At 50.3% G+C, this 21557-nt stretch overlaps 1 protein-coding gene across 8 annotated transcripts in view; it reads right to left on the bottom strand.

Annotated features, from left to right (window-relative positions):
* The window catches only part of mettl22 (methyltransferase 22, Kin17 lysine), a 101675-nt gene that overhangs the window by 45740 nt on the left and 34378 nt on the right, over positions 1–21557 (bottom strand). For all 8 annotated transcript variants that reach the window (XM_072481269.1, XM_072481275.1, XM_072481273.1 and 5 more), the window contains 3 exons: positions 8005–8045; positions 7777–7921; positions 6471–6542 (listed from right to left, as the gene is read on the bottom strand). In XM_072481269.1, coding sequence (XP_072337370.1) covers positions 6471–6542; positions 7777–7921; positions 8005–8045 — 258 coding nt within the window. The remainder of the gene's footprint in view (positions 1–6470; positions 6543–7776; positions 7922–8004; positions 8046–21557) is intronic.

Below are 21557 nucleotides of genomic sequence, written 5' to 3'. Positions count from 1 at the left end.
GAATAGAAGGATACGGACCCAGGAAGTGTAGAAGATTGTAGTTTAGTCGGGCAGTATGGTCGGCACGGGCTTGGAGGGCCGAAGGGCCTGTTCCTGTGCTGTACATTTCTTTGTTTGTTCTTTGGACCTGGTATTGGGGAATGAGCCCGGCCAGGTGGTAGAAGTATCAGTGGGGGACCATTTCGGGAACAGTGACCACAATTCAGTAAGTTTTAAAGTGCTGGTGGACAAGGATAAGAGTGGTCCTGGGGTGAATGTGCTAAATTGGGGGAAGACTAATTACAACAATATTAGGCGGGAACTGAAGTACCTAGATTGGGGGCGGATGTTTGAGGGTAAATCAACATCTGACATGTGGGAGGCTTTCAAATGTCAGTTGAAAGGAATTCAGGACCGGCATGTGCCTGTGCGGAAGAAGGAAAAATACGGCAAATTTCTGGAACCTTGGATAACGAGAGATATTGTAGGCCTCGTCAAAAAGCATTTGTCAGTGCTAGAAGGCTGGGAACAGGTGAAGCCTGTGTGGTATATAAGGAAAGTAGGAAGGAACTTAAGCAAGGAGTCAGGAGGACTAAAAGGGGTCACGAAAAGTCATTGGCAAATAGGGTTAAGGAAAATCCCAAGGCTTTTTACACATACATAAAAAGCAAGAGGGTAGCCAGAGAAAGCGTTGGCCCACTGAAGGACAGGGGAGGGAATCTATGTATGGAGCCAGAGGAAATGGGTGAGGTACTAAATGAATACTTTGCATCAGTATTCACCAAAGAGAAGGAATTGGTGGATGTTGAGTCACGAGAAGGGTGCATAGATAGCCTGGGTCACATTGAGATCCAAAAGGACGACGTGCTGGGCGTCTTGAAAAATATTAAGGTAGATAAGTCCCCAGGGCCTGATGGGAACTATCCCAGAATACTGAAGGAGGCTAGAGAGGAAATTGCTGAGGTCTTGACAGATATCTTTGGGTCCTCAATGTCTTCAGGTGATGTCCCGGAGGACTGGAGAATAGCCAATGTTGTTCCTTTGTTTAAGGGTAGTAAGGATAATCCAGGGAACTACAGGCCAGTGAGCCTTACGTCAGTGGTAGGGAAATTACTGGAGAGAATTCTTCGAGACAGGATCTACTCCCATTTGGAAGCAAATGGACGTATCAGCAGAGGCAGCATGGTTTTGTGAAGGGGAGGTCGTGTCTCACCAACTTGATAGAGTTTTTCGAAGAGGTCACAAAGATGATTGATGCAGGTAGGGCAATGGATGTTGTCTATATGGATTTCAGTAAGGCCTTTGACAAGGTCCCTCATGGCAGGCTGGTACAAAAGGTGAAGTCACACGGGATCAGGGGTGAGCTGGCAAGATGGATACAGAACTGGCTAGGTCATAGAAGGCAGAGAGTAGCAATGGAAGGGTGCTTTTCTGATTGGAGGGCTGTGACTAGTGGTGTTCCGCAGGGATCAGTGCTGGGACCTTTGCTGTTCGTAGTATATATAAATGATTTGGAGGAAAATGTAACTGGTCTGATTAGCAAGTTTGCAGACGACACAAAGGTTGGTGGAATAGCGGATAGCGATGAGGACTTTCAGAGGATACAGCAGGATTTAGATTGTATGGAGTCTTGGGCGGAGAAATGTCTGATGGAGTTTAATCCGGACAAATGTGAGGTAATGCATTTTGGAATGTCTAATGCAGGTAGGGAATATACAGTGAATGGTAGAACCCTCAAGAGTATTGACAGTCAGAGAGATCTAGGTGTACAGGTCACTGAAAGGGGCAACACAGGTGGAGAAGGTAGTCAAGATGGCATACAGCGACTTCCGGTGACGGCGGGCGGGAGGCAGCCGCACATTGGAGGGCTCCCGTTCGGGAACAGCATTTTCGTGGAGTATCGCCCGGTCCTAGGGCCAGCTACGGCAGTAAAAGTCGGGAGATAGCGCAAGGAGAAGGAGGATGTCGAAAAACACCAAAAAAACGGCCGGGAAAGAAGCGGCTGAAAGTCCGTTGGAGAGGGGAAAGGTCACCGCGGGGTCAACAAAGAAAATGGAGGCTGGAGCACCAGGGGAGGCCGCAGTGCTTACGGCTGAAGAACTAACTAAGGTGATGGCTGCGGAATTCCAAAAGCAGTTGGCGCAGATTGAGAAATGCATGGAGAGGGTGAGGAAGGAGATGAGGGAGGTTTTGAATGTGCTGGTGGAGGAGGCGGTTTCCCCGGTGAAGACGGCGGTGGTGAGCGCAGTGGCGGAGGTGCGAGAGCAAGGGGAGGCGCTGAAGGAAGTGGAGGAGACGGTATTGCAGCACGGTGATCAACTTGCCTCGATGGGGAAGGAGATGCGGAAGGTGATGGACACGAGCAAAAATCTGTGAGGAAAAATGGAAGATCTGGAAAACAGATCCAGGCGACAGAATTTGAGGGTCGTGGGGCTGCCCGAAGGAGTTGAAGGACCGAAGCCGACTGAGTATTTTGCCGCGATGCTGGCAAAACTATTGGGTGAGGGGGAGGACCCCTCCCGATATGAACTGGATCGGGCTCATCGGTCGTGGAGTGAGCTGCCAAGGGCAGTGACTCTGTGCTTCCGGAGTTACAGTGTGATGGGGAAGGTCCTGAGCTGGGCCAAGCAGAAGCGGGTGGTGCAGTGGGCTGGAGCTGGTATACGTGTATACCAGGACTTTACAGTGGAGCTGGCGAGGAGGCGGGCTGCCTTCAACTGGGTGAAGAGGGCATTGTACATTGGCAAGGTGCAGTGCGGCATTGTATATCCAGCGAAGCTGAGGGTGACTTACAAGCTCAGGGACTTTTATTTTGGAACGGCGGAAGCAGCGGAGGAGTTTGCGAAGGCAGAAGAACTGTGGCAGAACTGACAAATTGAGGAATGGTCCTGTGCAGATGTAACCTCATGACTGTATTTTCTTCTTTTTTTTGTATCACTGCACGCGGGTGTAGAGGATAAAGGAGCCAATGTTGCATATATTTGGACAAGGGAAGGGATGGGACTTTCACTCGAAAGGAGGGCTCTTTGGGGTGTAGGTGGATATGCGGGGTTTGTGTGCTAAAAGGGGACCTTTGGGCTTTCCTAGGGCCGGGCAAGGGGGAAAGGGACCCGGGCGGAGGCCTCCACGCTGGCCTCCCTCACGGGAGTGAGGTGGGGGGAGGGGCTGCGGCCATCGGAGCCTGACAGAACAGGGTCCGAGTGGTCTAGCCGGGGTGGAAAGTTGGGGGGCAGGGAACCGAGGTTGGGGGAGGGAACCGAGGTTGGTGGGAGGAGTTTTAGAAGAGGCAGTGGACGGGAGGAGCTGGAGACTTTGGGGGGGGGGGTGGTGCAACTTTGGGGTATCATGTACGGTACTCTCTTAGAGGCTGGATGGCGTTGGTTGGGGGGGTGGAGAGCCGTGTAGATTAAGGGTGACTACGGGTAATCCCCGATTCCTTTTTGTCATTTGTTTATGTAAACATGCGGGTTGAGGTTTGGGGGTTGGTGGGCGGATGGGATTGTTGTTATTATGGGGATTGACATATCTTGTTGATCATTGTTTATTGTTGATGGGTGTAAATGTGGGAGAAAATGTGAGAAAGGAGGAGAATAAAAAATTTTTTTTTTTATTTTTTTTAAAAAGATGGCATACAGCATGCTTGCCTTCATTGGCCGGGGCATTGAGTATAAGAATTGGCAAGTCATGTTGAAGCTGTATAGAACCTTAGTTAGGCCACACTTGGAATATAGTATTCAATTCTGGTTGCCACACTATCAGATGGATGTGGAGGCTTTAGAGAGGGTGCAGAAGAGATTTACCAGGATGTTGCCTGGTATGGAGGGCATTAGCTATGAGGAGCGGTTGAATAAACTCGGTTCTCACTGGAACGATGGAGGTTGAGGGGCGACCTGATAGAGGTCTACAAAATTATCAGGGGCATAGACAGAGTGGATAGTCAGAGGCTTTTTCCCAGGGTAGAGGGGTCGATTCCTAGGGGGTAAAGGTTTAACGTGCGAGGGGCAAGGTTTAGAGATGTACGAAGCAAGTTTTTTTTTTTACACAGAGGGTAGTGGGTGCCTGGACCTCGCTGCTGGAGGAGGTGGTGGAAGCAGGGACGATAGTGACATTTAAGGGGCATCTTGACAAATACATGAATAGGATGGGAATAGAGGGATATGGACCCCGGAAGTGTAGAAGATTTTATTTTAGATGGGCAGCATGGTCGGCACAGGCTTGGAGGGCCGAAGGGCCTGTTCCTGTGTTGTACTTTTCTTTGTTCTTTGATACAGTAACCCAAAATTCAAATGATGTTCGTTGGTGAGTTGCCAAGACTATGTAGGGTTCTGAAACTCCTCAATCTAATCTAAATTAGACTTGATGTCCAATATCACATGGGCCTCGCTCCTACCCAACGGAATCCGGCATAGGGATTGTTCCCTGCACACAATTTCTGTTGGCAAATCACTACCACATTCACTAGCATCGCGAACCTGAGGACTATTCCAGTATTTATCAAGCTCTGAAAATGATCAACCATTGCAATTTCCTCCTTAAAGTCCTTTGGTATCTTAGAATCTAGCTAGTAGCCTTGTGAGTATTTTATTGTTCTAGCTTCTCTAGCTTCTTTACATCATTTCATCCAACTACCAATGGGATTTTAGTGTCTTACTTTTGAAAATTATACAGATAATCCATTCAATATACTGATCACAAGATCATTTGCTCCCCCTTTCTTTGGCCTGCCACTTACCCTAGCAGTTCTGAAACATTTTTGGGTGACCGGTCCCATGAGTTACCCAGTGACTGCCAGCCTGAAAATAGAGACTGGGCAGGAATAGGCAATGAAGGGGCCACATAAGGGCCTTAATTGGGGCAAGGGCAGGCTTCCCATCCGAGGTCCTATCTGCTCCACTGTTTGGGTGGATGGGATCCTGGAGGGAAGTGTAAAATTTAAGCCAGTGTTTTAAATACTGTATGACATGTGAAGTAATAGCGCAGAGCGTAAATTTGTTGGGAAGAAACCAGTATTTGCACTGTGGAAAGTATCTTGGACTTTATTTACTTTGCAACTATAGAATCTCCACTTTATATGGATAATACAAAGTTAGGACGTTTCTGGAGTCACGGCAAGAACTATTTGTGGAGTTAGACTGTTCCATCTTGGGATCATTGTTCCCTTTTTCCAGAGTCAGGTCAGGCCTAGCCTCTGGATTTACATTGCAACTTTATGGCTGAATCAAAATGAAGCCACTTCATATTGATGTTACAGCTGTAGTGCAAGTGTAATCTTACACCAATACCGGTACTTTAGCAATAATTCCTGTTAATTGTAAAGCTATTGCTTTGGAAATATCTCCATTTTTTAATCAGTTACTGTCCCTATCAGTTGGAATGACAACATGTAAAACAGTCATTTGATTATGGCTGAAATTCTCCGTTTTGGAGATTAAGGGTGTGATTTAATGGAAAGGTTTCCAAGTGCAATTTGTGGCAGGTTTTGCTGGAGTTTCCTACCGCTATCTAACGACGGCCACTTTTTTGGGCCCTGGGGAGTTTCTCAGCGGTTTAGCCCACACTTAGGGCACAATTTAATGGCGCTTAAGCGAGAGTGTGTTGAGGCCGTTAAATAGCTGGAGGGGCCAAAAACAAAAAACGCGCCAGGCACCGATCTGTTCACGATCTAACCGGCTCACTCCTCTTGGGGAAATAGAGATCTCGCCTTTGAGTGGTGAGAAACCAAGATCACAACTTAAGCCCAATCTCCATACGATAACGGGAGCGACCCCATATCTAACATCCTCCCGAGCAAGTTGTCACTCGGGTGCCGATTAGTACGCCTTTTTAAAAACTTGAAAACGGCAAGGAGCTGCTGCAGGGACCAGAAGTGAGTAGCCAACTTTGCTCAAAGGTGAAGAGCTCAGGGCACTGGGGTTGCTGCCTCGGTGTTCGAAAGGGGTGGGGGAGCAACCGGGGGGCCAGCCTCGGTCGGGGTGAGCCACTATGGGGGGGGGGGGGGGGGGGGGACAACACACGGAGCAGGGGGTGTGTGGCCACCACCCTAACAGTGTTGGCCACGCATTGCCAGCGCCATCTCCTCGGCCCATAGCCTCTGGGACTCCTCCAAACATCTCTGGACTTGCTGGAGGGTTGCTGACATCCCCCTCCGAATATCACGGCCGCACCCTATCATCTGCATCAGTTCCTGGTAAACATGGTCCAGAGGCTCAGCATCTGACTGAGACTGCTGGGTCTTGGGATCCAGCAGACCTCGACTGCTATCTTGCCTGGGCGTACCTGCCTCTACTTGATGTACATCAGCAACTGTGTGGTGCTCACCAGAATCCTACCACTACCGTTGCCCACCGAGGGAGCGGAGCACGGCATCAGGCGTAAACCTCGATTTTGGATTACTAGCAATTCGCCACCTGATCGCGATTTGCGTATCCGCTGTCAAAAAGCAGAGAATCTAAGTCTATATTTCTTTCAAAGCACCATTAACCTAATCTTACCTGCTGTCCCATAAATATGCTTGTTCACAATGATATTTCTTTCACACATGTTCATTAGATCTTCACCAACATCTAGAAACATAAAAAGCAAATACCCATAAACACTTTTAAATAATTTTTTTGACATAAAGTACAGCACTTTAAATGATAATTGAAGAATTATAAAGATGTGCTAATACAATTGAAATGAGTGTTTGACACTCATATAAACACATCACAATGATTAGGTCCAAGTTATTGAAGCCTACGTCTATAGAGTTTCTGCTTGTTCAATGTGGAGAGCACTCAATACATGGGGGCATACCCAACATGCTCAAGTTCAAATAACTTGGTTCAGTATGGCAAAACCAAGGCCTAGGGAACCCAAATGTGTTCAGGCATACTGCTGGAATTTAATGAGCTAACAATGAACTTTACCAGTACAGAATACAGTAGAACCCTATTGCTTGTTCAACTAAAATAATGCATATTCAGGAATACCTGGAATAAATGGAAGAATCTCAGTCCCAATAACAGGTTTGCATCATCTTGGTTCCTTTAGAAAGCAAGGCTAATTTAAATTCCTCAACAGTGCCCTGAAGAACTGTACACATACTTGGTTCAGCTATCGGATTAATGAATCAACCACAGATGTGGTTCTGAACATTCAGCACCAGATCAGCCAAGTTCAAACACATAGAGAGGCAGTTATTACCCTTTACAAGAACACTTGAACCAGGACTAGACTAATCGGGCACGTTCCACCATTCACTGAGATAATGACTTTAAGCACCAAAACTCCATTGACCTAACTTTGTTCAACATCTCTTGATACCCATGCTGAATAAAAATCTATTTTATTTTCACAGCATCCTATTGTACACGCTTTGGGGAGAAAGTTCAGGAGTTCTACTCCTTGATAAGAAAAGGTGCTTCCTGATTTTGCATTTGGATAACCAGGTTCTAATTTTAAAATTATGGACAGGGTCCAACCCATCTCCCCAACTGCTGTGCAATTAGCCCTTCCTTTAATTTTAGTTCATCCCACTAATTCCACTGGAATACATACTTCACTATCAGTGAATCGTGTTATGGTTTTAATGCTTCTTTATTTAAGTGCAAAAAATAGCATAATTGATCATAAATTGTACTCCTGCTCAAGACAAATGAGGAACCATCTTGCTCCAATACCATGTACGACCCTGTATACAGATTGATCTGAAAGCAGTTTATTACCACATTTTGCACACATTAACAGTACAATTTCAAAACTTGCATTAATCATGGATATTCTATTTGTTCAGGTCAAACTAGGTTTTCATCCCACCTGTGCAAAAAATAGTCTCAGCAACAGTTGCCATGACAATGCTGGTCAGTCCTGTGCCTGCTCCCAGCTCCAGCACCGTGCAGCCTCTGAATAGGTAGCTATTGTTTAAAATGTAATCCGCAAGAAGGAAGGCTCCACGCCATACCTATAGACAAGAAGATTGCAATCAAAAACTATTGTTAATATAGTATATATATTTAATTTCAACTCTAAGATGTGTATATGTACCTGCTTTCCAACATCCTCTAATGTAGTATCCATGGTGTGTTCTGTTAAAAGGAAAAATTCAATATTGCATTTGATGAGACAAACTTAACATGCCTTTCACAATATAAACATAACTAATTACATCCATAATGTTCATGGAGATCAAAATTCCCTTTCCTATGTTCATCTATTATATATCAAAAATGATAGCGTGGAACACAATGTTCTATTTTAAAATGTAAATAAATGGCACACTTTCCCAACTAAATCATTACATTATTGTTATATGTCCAATGTGTACGTGTATATGTATATACTCATATAGTGGGCTTATGAATGAACTTTGGCGGTAACTTGTCCACCTCTGAGTCAAAAGGCAAATACAAGGGTTTTGTCATGATATTCAAACACACACATCATGATGGACACACTAACAGGCAAATCAGAGTACACAACACCACAACCAATCACAGACAAGAACACCAACCACATAAAAAGCACGAGCACGACACCTGGAGGTCAGTAGGTCTGGGGAGAAGGAAGCATGAAAGAGCTGTTGAAACACAACAAGCAGGGAGCCCCCCACGTGCAGAGTGCAAAGACCAAGTTGTAAATAGTGAGTTTAAATAAACAAGTGTTGTACCATATGCAACTGTGTTGGCTCTTCTGTGTGTTAGAACACCCAACACCACATGGTACAGGAGTGGATCGATACCTGCCTACCAACCTGCCATTCTGGACATGGACCACACCGGCAAACCGCAGCCGATGCAAGTCACGGGGAACCTAGGCACCAACTGGAAGCTCTACAGGCAGCGATTTGACCTGTACATCCGTGCCACCGAAAAACAGAATGTCTCGGATGATTCGAAGATTGCAATGCTCCTCTTCTACGCAGGCCCCCACCCAAATGATGTCTTTAATTCACTGGTGTTCGAGGAAGGCGAAAACCAGGCCAAATATGACACGGTCATCCTCAAAATGGACCAGCACTTTCAAACTGAAGTAAACGAAACTTTCGAAAGATACATCTTTCAGCAACGCCTGCAAGGTAAGGAGGAGCTTTTTCAACCCTTTTTGACGCACCTCCGGATTCTGGCGCAGTCCTGCGGTTACGGCACCACCACAGAGTCCATGATCAGGGACCAGATTGTTTTTGGCGTTGCCTCCAGTGGCCTACGCCAGCAGCTTCTTAAAATAAAGAGCCTTACCTTAGCGTCTGCTGTGGAAGCCTGTGTCCTCCATGAAAATGCGACCTGCCGTTTTGCCCGATTCCAGGCGTCCGAGTTGGCACGGAGGGGGTCCCCAGCCGTCGAATCGGCAAGCCAGGCCGCCCACGACGTTGAACGCATCCAGGCCGTCGATTTCTTCCCGCCCCACGGCCCGGACGACAGCGGCCGCTTCCCGCGCTTTTCGCGGTCTCCCGCGCAGGTGCGCGCCAAGAATAACGGCCACAACGAGGGACGCACTGCGCAGGCGCGCCCACCGCAAGATCGCACTGCGCATGCGCAGTGGCGCAACGAACGCCGTGACGTCATGACGTGCAGCAAGTGTGGAGGTCTACACTTAAAAGGGCAATGTCCTGCAAAATACCAACAGTGCAACAGATGTGCCATGATAGGCCACTACGCAGCCCGCTGTCGTGCGGCTCAACCCATGGATCCGGCGCATCCTCGACAACCTCGCACACGAGTCAGGACCGTCCAGCCCACGCATCAAGACTTCCAGTTAAGTGATGCAGATGACCAGGATGACTTCAGAGTTGCCGTCATTGATGTCAACAAGGTCAATGCCATCAATCCAGACGATGAGTGGTGTGCCACCCTGACGGTCAACCGATCGCGCGTCGCCTTCCGTCTGGACACCGGCGCATCCGCCAACCTGATTGCTTACTCTGCAGTCCAGGCCATGAAGGTCAAACCACTCATCACACCATCCCGGCTTAAGATGGTTGACTATAACGGGAACGTTATCCCGTCCGTAGGATCTTGCCAGCTACAGGTGACTCACAAGGGGTACACGGCCACACTCCCCTTCGAAGTTGTGGGCTCATCAAAGGACTCGTTACTGGGCGCACAAGCGTGTAAGGTCCTTCACCTGGTACAGCGCATCATGTCTCTCTCTCCAGATGAGATATCCGACTTCCCGGATGCTGAGTTCCACGCGAATCTCCATTCCCTCCTCGCTCACAACCAGGAGGTTTTTGAAGGCATGGGGACATTGCCACACACGTACAAGATTCGACTCAGACCGGACGCCATCCCTGTCGTTCACGCACCTCGCAGGGTTCCTGCGCCTCTCAAAGACCGCCTCAAGGCACAACTGCAGATTCTTCAGGACCAAGGGGTCCTATCCAAGGTCACGGAGCCCACGCCATGGGTCAGCTCCATGGTCTGTGTAAAGAAGCCCTCTGGCGAGCTCCGTATATGTATAGATCCAAAAGATCTGAACAACAACATCATGCGGGAACACTATCCCATCCCAAAACGAGAAGACCTCACCAGCGAGATGGCGCGAGCCAACATATTCACTAAATTGGATGCGTCCAAAGGATTCTGGCAGATCCAACTGGACCCGGCCAGCCGAAGACTATGCACATTCAACACCCCTTTTGGCAGATTCTGCTACAACCGGATGCCATTCGGCATCATTTCGGCATCTGAAGTATTCCACCGCATTATGGAGCAGATGATGGAAGGCATCGAAGGGGTACGTGTATATGTGGACGATATCATCATTTGGTCCACCACTCCGCAGGAACACATGCATCGTCTTCGACGTGTCTTCACCCGCATACGGCAAAATGGCCTGCGTCTCAACCGTGCGAAGTGTGCTTTCGGCCAGACGGAGCTGAAATTCCTCGGGGACCACATCTCAAGGTCCGGGGTCCGTCCCGATGCAGACAAGGTTAGCGCCATCACAGCCATGCCACGACCGGCTGACAAGAAGGCTGTCTTAAGATTCCTGGGCATGGTCAACTTCCTTGGGAAGTTCATTCCCAACCTGGCTTCTCATACAACAAACATGCGCCATCTCGTAAAAAAATCGACGGAATTCAACTGGCACCAGTCGCATCAGCAGGAATGGGAGGAGCTCAAGCACAAACTGGTCACGGCACCAGTGCTGGCCTTCTTTGACGCGACTCGCCCTACAAAGATCTCAACAGACGCCAGCCAATCTGGTATTGGAGCGGTACTCCTGCAAAAAGACAGCACGTCATCATGGGCCCCGGTTGCGTATGCCTCACGAGCCATGACCCCTACCGAACAGCGCTACGCGCAAATCGAAAAAGAATGCCTGGGCTTGTTAACTGGACTGGACAAGTTCCACGACTATGTGTATGGCCTGCCACGATTCACGGTCGAAACTGACCACCGCCCCCTGGTCAACATCATTAACAAAGACCTGAACGACATGACTCCTCGCCTCCAGCGCATCTTACTCAAACTCAGGAGGTACGATTTTGAACTGATCTACACTCCGGGGAAGGAACTCATAGTGGCGGACACTCTTTCCCGAGCAGTGAGCACACCACCAGATGCGGAGGGGTTCGTGCGTCAAATTGAGGCACACGTGACTCTGACAGCAGCAAATATGCCAGCTGATGATCCTTGTCTGGCCCACATACGCGCAGAGACGGCGACTGACCCTCTGCTGCAGCGAGTGATGCGCCACATGACGGAAGGGTGGCTAAAAGGGCAGTGCCCCCAGTTTTACAATGTGCGAGATGATCTCACCAATATAGACGGGGTCCTTATGAAATCGCATAGGATCGTCATTCCACACAGTGTGCGCCAGATGATTCTTCGTCAACTACACGAAGGCCACTTGGGTGTCGAAAAATGCAGACGAAGGGCCCGGGCGGCGGTATATTGGCCGGGTATTAATGAAGACATAGCCAACATGGTGCTCAACTGCACAACCTGTCAGAGGTTTCAGCCGGCGCAACCTCCGGAAACACTTCTACCACACGAGATGGTGACGTCCCCCTGGGCGAAGGTGGGTGTTGACCTATTTCACGCGCTCGGCAGAGATTACATTGTTATTATAGACTACTTCTCAAACTACCCGGAAGTCATGCCTCTCCATGATCTGACGTCGTCCGCAGTCATTGGGGCCTGCAAGGAAACGTTTGCTCGCCATGGCATTCCAAGGACTGTCATGTCAGACAATGGACCTTGTTTTGCCAGCCGTGAATGGTCGTCCTTTGCCGCAGCATATGGTTTCACTCATGTGACATCCAGCCCTCTGCATCCACAATCGAACGGGAAGGCTGAAAAGGGTGTCCACATCGCAAAGCGGCTCCTGTGCAAGGCGGCTGATGCCGGATCGGACTTTAACCTTGCCTTGCTGGCCTATCGATCGGCCCCGTTATCCACGGGCCTCTCGCCAGCGCAGCTACTAATGGGTCGCTCCCTCAGGACGACGGTACCTTCCGTCCTGGCACCGACAACAGACCATGAGGCGGTTCTTCGGGACATGCAACTGCAGCGTGATCGCCAGAAAGGTCGGTACGACACACGAGCGACGGACCTGCCCCCCCTGTCCTCCGGAGACAAAGTACGCGTCCATCAACCGTATGGTGGCTGGTCAGCACCGGCCGAAGTCCTCCGACAAGTGGCTCCCCGCTCGTTCCTGGTTCGCATGCCGGATGGTTCCGTGCGTCGCCGCAATCGGCGCGCCCTTCGCCGACTTCCACGTTCACAGCCACACAACACGCCAGATCCTCAACAGGCTTCCGAGGATGACTTTGTGGAGCTGCCGCACATCACGCCCTTTCCATCGCCACCCATGGCCATGCCTGCACAGCAGCCGGTGGTTCTTGATCCACCCTTAAGGCGGTCAACCCGAATTCGTCGCAAACCCATTAGAATGGACTTATAATACAGTTCATATGTTTAATAAGTTGGACAATTTTACATGATAACCTGTTGTTGTTTATCGTTCCAGATGTCGTCTGACTGGACAACTGTTCAAAATTTTTTTTTCTTCTTCTCTCGTTCGCATTTCTGTTATGTTATGGTACAACTGGATTCATGTGACGCACTCGACATCGCCCCATGTACATAGTTCCGTCATAGACACATGCTGCACACGACACACACACACTCTTAGATGCACTCACGTCACGATCATATTTATTACCACGTAGGCACATATCTTTGTAAAAAGGGGGGATGTCATGATATTCAAACACACACATCATGATGGACACACTAACAGGCAAATCAGAGTACACAACACCACAACCAATCACAGACAAGAACACCAACCACATAAAAAGCACGAGCACGACACCTGGAGGTCAGTAGGTCTGGGGAGAAGGAAGCATGAAAGAGCTGTTGAAACACAACAAGCAGGGAGCCCCCCACGTGCAGAGTGCAAAGACCAAGTTGTAAATAGTGAGTTTAAATAAACAAGTGTTGTACCATATGCAACTGTGTTGGCTCTTCTGTGTGTTAGAACACCCAACACCACAGGTTTGAGCCCCACTTCGGGGCCTAACAAAAATGTCAATTTACTCAGTACAAACAGTCTTTTCAAGGAGAGGATTACACATTTCCCTTATTAATAGTGCACAAAATGCTTCCTGGGGCTAAATTTAATCCCTCTTCAGAGTGAGTTTGCTGGTTAGGCAGCATTTACTTGGGCGGAAGGGTGGCAGATGGGGACATCACCTGCTTCCCACTTCTGCCCTGATTATGGCCAAGGTGGAAAGACTCGTGGGCGCTATCCAATTAAAATCAGGAATGTCCAAGAGGCTAGAATTGGATGAGTTCAGAGATAATGAAGGTTTGTGAGGCAGGAGGAGGATGCAGAGATAGGGAGGGGCGTGTTTACAGTGGCACAGTGGTTAGCACTGCTGCCTCACAGCGTCAGGGACACGGATTCAATTCCGGACTTGGGTCATTGTCTGTGTGGAGTTTGTACATTCTACCCGTGTCTGCATGGGTTTTCTCCGGGTACTCCAGTTTCCTCCCACAGTCCAAAGATATACGGGTAGGTGGACTGACCATGTTAAATTGCCCTTTAGTGTCCAGGGATGTGCAGGTTAGGTTATGGCGTTATGGGGTAAGGAGGGGTGGTTGAGTGAGTGGATATGGGTAGAGTACTCATTCGAAGGGTTGGTGCAGACTCGATGGGCTGAGTGGCCTCCTTCTGCACTGTAGGGATTTTATGAATTTGAAAAGAAGTGCAAGTATTTTAAAATTGAGGCATCATCAGACGAGGAACCAATGAGATTTTAAGCATGTTAAGACACAGGAAGCAGAACTTTAGATGAGCTCAACATTTTGTATATTGGAAGGTGGAAGACCGGCCAAGAGAGTGCCGAACAGTCAAATCTAGAGGTAACAAAGGCACAAGTGAGGATTTCAGCAGCAGATGAGCGGAGGCAAGGTTCAAGCTGATCAATGTAACAAAGGTGGAAGTAGGAAGTCTTGGTAATGGTGTGGACACATAACGAAAAAAACTAACTTCAGAGTCAGGCACCAGCTTTGCAGACGATCTTGCTCAATTTCCAGGGGAAGTAACCATGGACAGGGAACAGAGTTTGTGGTGAGGACCAATGACAATAGCTTTAGTCTTTCAAATATTTAGTTGGAGGAAATTTCTGCTCATCCAATATTGGCTACTGGCAAGCAGTTTGACAAATCAGAATCAATGGGAGGTCCAAGTGGGTGGTAATAAGATACAGCTGAGTGTTGTCGACTTTCATTTGGAGCCTGATATTGTGGTTTTGAATGATATCATTAAGGGGTAGCATGTAGATGAAAAATAGAAAGGCGATAAACAGAAATCCTCGGGGAGCTCCAGAGGTAATAATGCAAGAGTAGGAAGAGAAGTCATTGCAGGTAATGCTCTGGTATGGAATAAAGTAAGTGGAGCCCCACAGATGAACAACGGAAGAGAGAGGGATTGAAGAAAGATGGCCTAGGCTCTACTCAACTTTGTTGAAAGCGACTTCCGACTGCGGCTATGCGGAGCTAAGCCGCACGATTCGGCAGCTCCCGCTATTACGGACTTTCGGGTTCATTGGAGGAGTCCCAACGGAATTTTTTTGAAGACAACCCGTGGGGAAGGGAAGAGAGAGGACCCCTCCAACTTTTATGGACCGGACCAGAAGTGCAACGGCCAAAAAAGCGGCATTGGAGCAGCGGGAGAAGCGAGGGAAAATAACAAAATGGCGGCGGCCGGGGACAAAGCGGAGCGTGGGCCGGAGCTGCAGGAGTTCATCAAGCGCTGCTTCGAGGAGCTGTGCAAGGAGATGCTGGCGCCTATGCTGGCGGTAATTGAAGGACTAGGGATAACCCAGAAGGCCCACGAGGTGAAGATCCAGGAGGTACAGAAAAGAGTCAGTGAGAATGAGGATGAGCTCTTGGGCCTGGCGGTGAGAGTGGAGTAGCACGAGGCGCTACACAAGAGGTGGGCGGGAAGACTCGAAGACCTGGAGAACAGGTCGAGGAGAAAGAATCTGCGGATCCTGGGTCTCCCAGGAGTGGAGGGGGCCGATGCCATGGCATACGTGGGTGCGATGATCGGGGCGATGATGGGCGGGGAGGCCCCTTCGAGTTCGCTGGAGCTGGACGGGGCACACCGGGTGCTGGCGAGGAAGCCCAAGGCAAATAAGCCGCCAAGGGCGATGGTGGTGAGATTTCACCGGTTCACGGACAGAAAGAGGGTCCTGAAATGGGCCAAGAAGGAGCGGAGCAGTAAGCGGGACAATGCAGAGATCCGAATATACCCGGACTGGAGCACGGAGGTTGCAATGCGGAGAGCGGGTTTCAACCGGGCCAAAGCGGTGTTGCACCGGAAAGGAGTGAAATTCGGAATGCTGCAGCCAGCGCGACTGTGGGTCACATACAAGGACCAACACTATTACTTTGAAACGCGGACCTTCATACAAGCCGAAAAGTTGGACTCTAACTGAGGGTTTGTGAGGGTGGGGGGGGGATGTTTGAGGTTTGATGTGTGATGGTTGTTGTATATAGGGGGTCAATCACGCGCAGGAAATGTTACACGGGCTGGGGGAGAGAGACAAGGCCGCAACTGGAGTTGCGCCAGAGGGGGCGGGGCAGGCTTTGGAAAGCGCGGGAAGAAAGGCGGGAAGGGGAACGAAGGAACGTATATTGATTGGGAGACTCCCACACGGGGAGGTCAAAGGGACGGCGGGGGAAGCCGGGGTCAGCAGGTGTCAGCTGACTTACGGGAGTGATATGGGGGGAGCAAAAAAGCTAGACAGGGGTCGAGCGGGGGGGAGGGGAGGGGAGTGAAGGAAAGGGTTGCTGATGCACTGGCCGAAAGGGAATGGGACACAGAAGAGGTGGTCGGGACGGGGTCCCCCGGCTGGGGGACTGGAGGGCGAGGGAGACGCGGACACGGGACTGGCCCAGAAAAGGAGATGGCTAGTCGGCCGGGGGGGGGGTGAGGGTGAGAGCCCCTCCAATCCGGCTGATAATGTGGAACGTGAGGGGCCTGAATGGGCCGGTGAAGAGGGCTTGAGTGTTTGCGCACTTAAAGGGACTGAAGGCGGATGTGGCCATGCTCCAAGAGGCACACCTGAAGGTGGCGGACCAGGTCAGGTTAAGAAAGGGATTGATAGGACAGGTATTCCACTCGGGACTGGACGCGAAGAATAGAGGGGTGGCAATATTGGTGGGAAAGCGTGTGTCATTTGAGGCCAAGACTATCGTAGTGGATAATGGAGGGAGATATGTGATGGTGAGTGGTAGGTTGCAAGGGACGTGGGTGGTGTTGGTAAATGTATACGCCCCGAACTGGGATGATGCTGGATTCATGAAGCGCATATTGGGGCGCATTCCGGACCTGGAGGTAGGAGGCCTGATAATGGGAGGGGACTTCAGTACAGTGTTGGACCCAGCACTGGACCGCTCCAGATCAAGGACTGTAAAGAGGCCGGCGGCGGCCAAGGTGCTTAGGGGGTTTATGGATCAGATGGGGGGAGTGGACCCATGGAGGTTTGCAAGACCGCAGGCCAGGGAATTTTCTTTCCTCTCCCATGTGCACAAAGCCTACTCCCGGATAGATTTTTTTGTTCTGGGCAGGGCGCTCATCCCGAGGGTGGAGGGGACGGAGTATTTGGCCATAGCCGTTTCGGATCACGCCCCGCACTGGGTGGAACTGGGGCTGGGAGAGGAGAGGGACCAACGCCCGATGTGGCGGCTGGATGTGGGATTGCTGGCAGATGAGGTGGTGTGTGGTAAGGTAAGGGGGTGTATTGAAAGGTACTTGGAGCCAACGACAACGGGGAGGTGCGAGTGGGGGTGGTATGGGAGGCGTTGAAGGCGGTGATCAGGGGAGAGCTAATCTCCATCAGGGCTCATAGGGAGAAGCCAGAGGGCATGGAAAGGGAGAGGTTAGTGGGGGAGATTTTGAGAGTGGACAGGAGATACGCAGAGGCCCCGGAGAAGAGATTACTTGGGGAAAGACGACGGCTCCAGACGGAGTTTGACCTGTTGACCACAGGGAAGGCGGAGGCACAGTGGAGGAAGGCGCAGGGGGCGACCTACGAGTATGGGGAAAAGGCTAGTCGGATGCTGGCACACCAGCTCCGTAAGAGGACGGCAGCAAGGGAAATAGGGGGAGTCAAAGATGGAAGGGTTCGGAAAGCGACGAAAATAAACGAGGTATTCAAGGCCTTCTATGAAGAGCTGTACAGATCCCAGCCCCCAGCGGGGAAGAGGGGATGAGACGATTCCTGGACCAACTGAGATTCCCGAGGGTGGAGGAGCAAGAGGTGGCTGGTTTGGGGGCACCAATTGGGTTGGAGGAGCTGAGCAAGGGTTTGGGGAGTATGCAGGTGGGGGAAGGCCCCGGGACTGGACGGGTTCCCTGTGGAGTTCTACAGGAAGTACGTAGACCTGTTGGCCCCGCTACTAGTGAGGACCTTTAATGAGGCAAGAGAGGAGGGGACCCTGCCCCCGACAATGTCGGAAGCGACAATTTCTTTGATCCTAAAGCGGGACAAGGACCCACTGCAATGTGGATCGTACAGGCCGATCTCGCTCCTCAATGTAGATGCTAAGTTGTTGGCAAAAGTGCTGGCCACGAGGATCGAGGACTGTGTCCCGGGGGTGATCCATGAGGACCAGACGGCAGGCAATTAAACACTAATGTACGGCGGCTCTTAAACGTGATAATGATGCCATCGGAGGAGGGAGAGGCGGAGATAGTGGCAGCTATGGACGCGGAGAAGGCCTTTGACCGAGTAGAGTGGGAGTACCTCTGGGAGGTGCTGCGTAGGTTTGGGTTCGGGGGAGGGTTTATCAGTTGGGTTAAGCTCCTTTACAGAGCCCCAGTGGCGAGTGTAGTGACGAACCGGCGGAGGTCGGAGTACTTTCGGCTGTACTGAGGAACGAGGCAGGGATGCCTCCTGTCGCCCCTGTTGTTTGCATTCGCGATCGAACCCTTCGCCATGTCATTGAGGGAGTCTAATAAATGGAGGGGGGTGGTCCGAGGGGGAGAAGAGCATTGGGTGTCACTATATGCAGATGACCTGTTGTTGTACGTGGCGGATCCAATGGAGGGGATGGTGGAGGTCATGCAGACCCTAAGGGAGTTTGGGGAGTTTTCGGGCTATAAGCTCAATGTAGGGAAGAGTGAGCTCTTTGTATTACAGGCAGGGGACCAAGAAAGAGGGATAGGGGACCTACCGCTGAGGAGGGCGGTGGGGAGCTTTCGGTATCTGGGGATCCAGATAGCCAGGAGTTGGGGGGCCCTACATAAACTGAATCTGACGAGGTTGGTGGAGCAAATGGAGGAGGACTTCAAAAGATGGGACATGTTACCGCTCTCGCTGGCGGGTAGAGTGCAGTCGGTCAAAATGGTGGTCCTCCCGAGGTTTCTGTTTGTGTTTCAGTGCCTTCCCATCGTGATCACCAAGGCCTTTTTCAAGTGAGTAGGTAGGAGTATAATGGGGTTTGTGTGGGCGAATAGGACCCGAGGGTAAGGAGAGGGTTCCTGGAACGAAGTAGGGACCGAGGAGGGTTGGCGTTGCCAAACCTAGGGAGCTACTACTGGGCAGCAAATGTGGCGATGATCCGCAAGTGGGTGATGGCGGGAGAGGGGGCGGCATGGAAGAGGATGGAGATGGCGTCCTGTAAAGGAACGAGCCTGGGGGCGTTGGTGACGGCACCGCTGCCGCTCTCGCCGACAAGGTACACCACGAGTCCGGTGGTGGCGGCAACGCTAAGGATCTGGGGTCTGTGGAGACAGCACAGGGGTGCAATGGGAGCCTCGGTGTGGTCCCCGATCAGGGGTAACCACCGGTTTGTCCCGAGGAGGATGGACGGGGGGTTCCAGAGCTGGCATCGGGCGGGGATTAGAAGAATGGGGGACCTGTTCATTGACGGGACGTTTGCGAGCCTAGGGGCACTGGAGAAGTTTTAGATACCCCCGGGAAATGCTTTTAGATATATGCAGGTGAGGGCGTTTGTGAGGCGACAGGTGAGGGAATTCCCGTTGGTCCCGGTACAAGAAATTCAAGATAGGGTGATCTCGGGTGTATGGGTCGGGGAGGGCAAGGTGTCGGCAATATACCAGGAGATGAAAGAAGAGGGGGAAGCGCTGGTAGAGGAGCTGAAGGGTAAATGGGAGGAGGAGCTGGGGGAGGACATTGAGGAAGGTCTGTGGGCTGATGCCCTAGGTAGGGTTAATTCCTCCTCCTCGTGTGCCAGGCTCAGCCTGATACAATTTAAGGTGGTTCACAGAGCGCACTTGATGGGGGCGAGGTTGAGTAGGTTCTTTGGGGAGGAGGACAGATGTGGAAGGTGCTCAGGGAGCCCGGCGAACCATGTCCATATGTTTTGGTCATGCCCGGCACTGGAGGGGTTCTGGAGAGGAGTGGCGGGTGCAATATCTGAGGTGGTCAAAGTCCGGGTCAAGCCAAGCTGGGGGCTAGCAATATTTGGAGTAGTGGACGAGCCGGGAGTGCAGGAGGCGAAAGAGGCCGGCATTCTGGCCTTTGTGGAAGGAGGCGAAGCCCCCCAGTGTGGAGGCCTGGATAAACGACATGGCTGGGTTCATAAAGCTGGAGAGGATTAAGTTTGCCTTGAGAGGGTCTGCGCAGGGGTTCTACAGGCGGTGGCAACCGTTCCTAGACTATCTCGCAGAGGAGCGTTAGAGGAAGGTCGGTCAGCAGCAGCAACCCAGGGGGGGGGGGGACGTCCTGGGAAGGGGGGGCGGGGGGGGGGGGGGTGGAATGGGGGATTGCTTGGGGGGGGGTGGGGGGTGGATGAGCAAGAGATAACATGAAGGGTTGGGGAAACTGGCACGTGTGGGAGAGAGCCAGTGTACAAAGCTATGTAAATATACCATTTTGCCATGTATATATCTTGCTCAGTGCGATTTCTTGTTATTTTGTTACGGGGGGGGGGGTTATTGTTTGTAAGGGAGAAAAATTGTGTTAAAAAACGTTAATAAATATATATATTTTTAAAAAAACTTTGTTGAAAGCTGCAGATAGTTTGAAAAAGCTGAAAAGGGATAATTTATCACAGTTGCAAAGAATATCATTAGTAACCTCAACAAAGGCCACAAAGGGGCTGTTTAGCACAGGGCTAAATCGCTGGCTTTGAAAGCAGACCAAGGCAGGCCAGCAGCACGGTTCAATTCCCGTGCCAGCCTCCCCGAACAGGCGCCGGAATGTGGCGACTAGGGGCTTTTCACAGTAACTTCATTTGAAGCCTACTTGTGACAATAAGCAATTTTCATTTCATTTCAGTATTGTGCCTGGGCTGTAAACCTTATTGGAGGGATTTAAACACTGAATTATAGGAAAGACGGTTGCATTTTTGGGAAGCGACAACATAGTTAAGAACTTTGGACAGAAAAAAAAAAAGAGGTTGAAAATGAGGCAGTAGTTTGCAGGTACAGAGGGGTCAAGAGCAGTTTCTTTGAAGAGAAGGGTGAAGCCAACAGTTTTGATGGGGTCAGAGATTTGGAGTGATATTTGAATGGGCGATACAGACCAGGGATTTAAATGTGTGGAGAGTGGAATGGTGAGATTCTCAAGGGAGGAAAAATTACCAGAGGAGTGGGGAACCAGACCTAGAGATTTGGCCTAAACCACCAACACAACTGTTTGTGATAGGCAAGTGGTGGATAGGCAAGTATAGTCATATTGGTAAGCTTTAATGAGGGAAAATATGTTATCATCCTTCAACTACGCCTGTGTGTCAATTTGACCATCCCCAATTAGATCTTGGCTTTATTGGCAAATGAACATTCATTCTGTAGTGAGATGTGGAGGAACAGTGATAGAGTTGGGATTAATGCGAGAAACAGGAAGGGAGGTTGCCAGGATTAGCCCTGGGAAGGTACACATAGGGTGGGAAGAGAATAGAATGGGGCAATTGGGATTGCTGCTCATCAGATGGCATTAATGAATGCCTCAGTGAACCTTTTGGTGGATGACAAAAGAGCCAGAAAGGAAAGCTGCAGGATTATTTAAGGAGTCAAGCCTCTAGGGACAGCAGCATAAGTAGGAAGAAGAGGCTGATAAAAGTCGACTTGTGAAATCAGCAACAAATTCATAACTTGGTGTGGACACAGGT

This window comes from Scyliorhinus torazame, chromosome 17, assembly GCF_047496885.1.
Source record: "Scyliorhinus torazame isolate Kashiwa2021f chromosome 17, sScyTor2.1, whole genome shotgun sequence".
Lineage (NCBI taxonomy): Eukaryota > Metazoa > Chordata > Chondrichthyes > Carcharhiniformes > Scyliorhinidae > Scyliorhinus > Scyliorhinus torazame.
The sequence above is the reverse complement of the archived record's forward strand: the minus strand, read 5'-3'. Positions and strand labels throughout refer to the sequence as shown.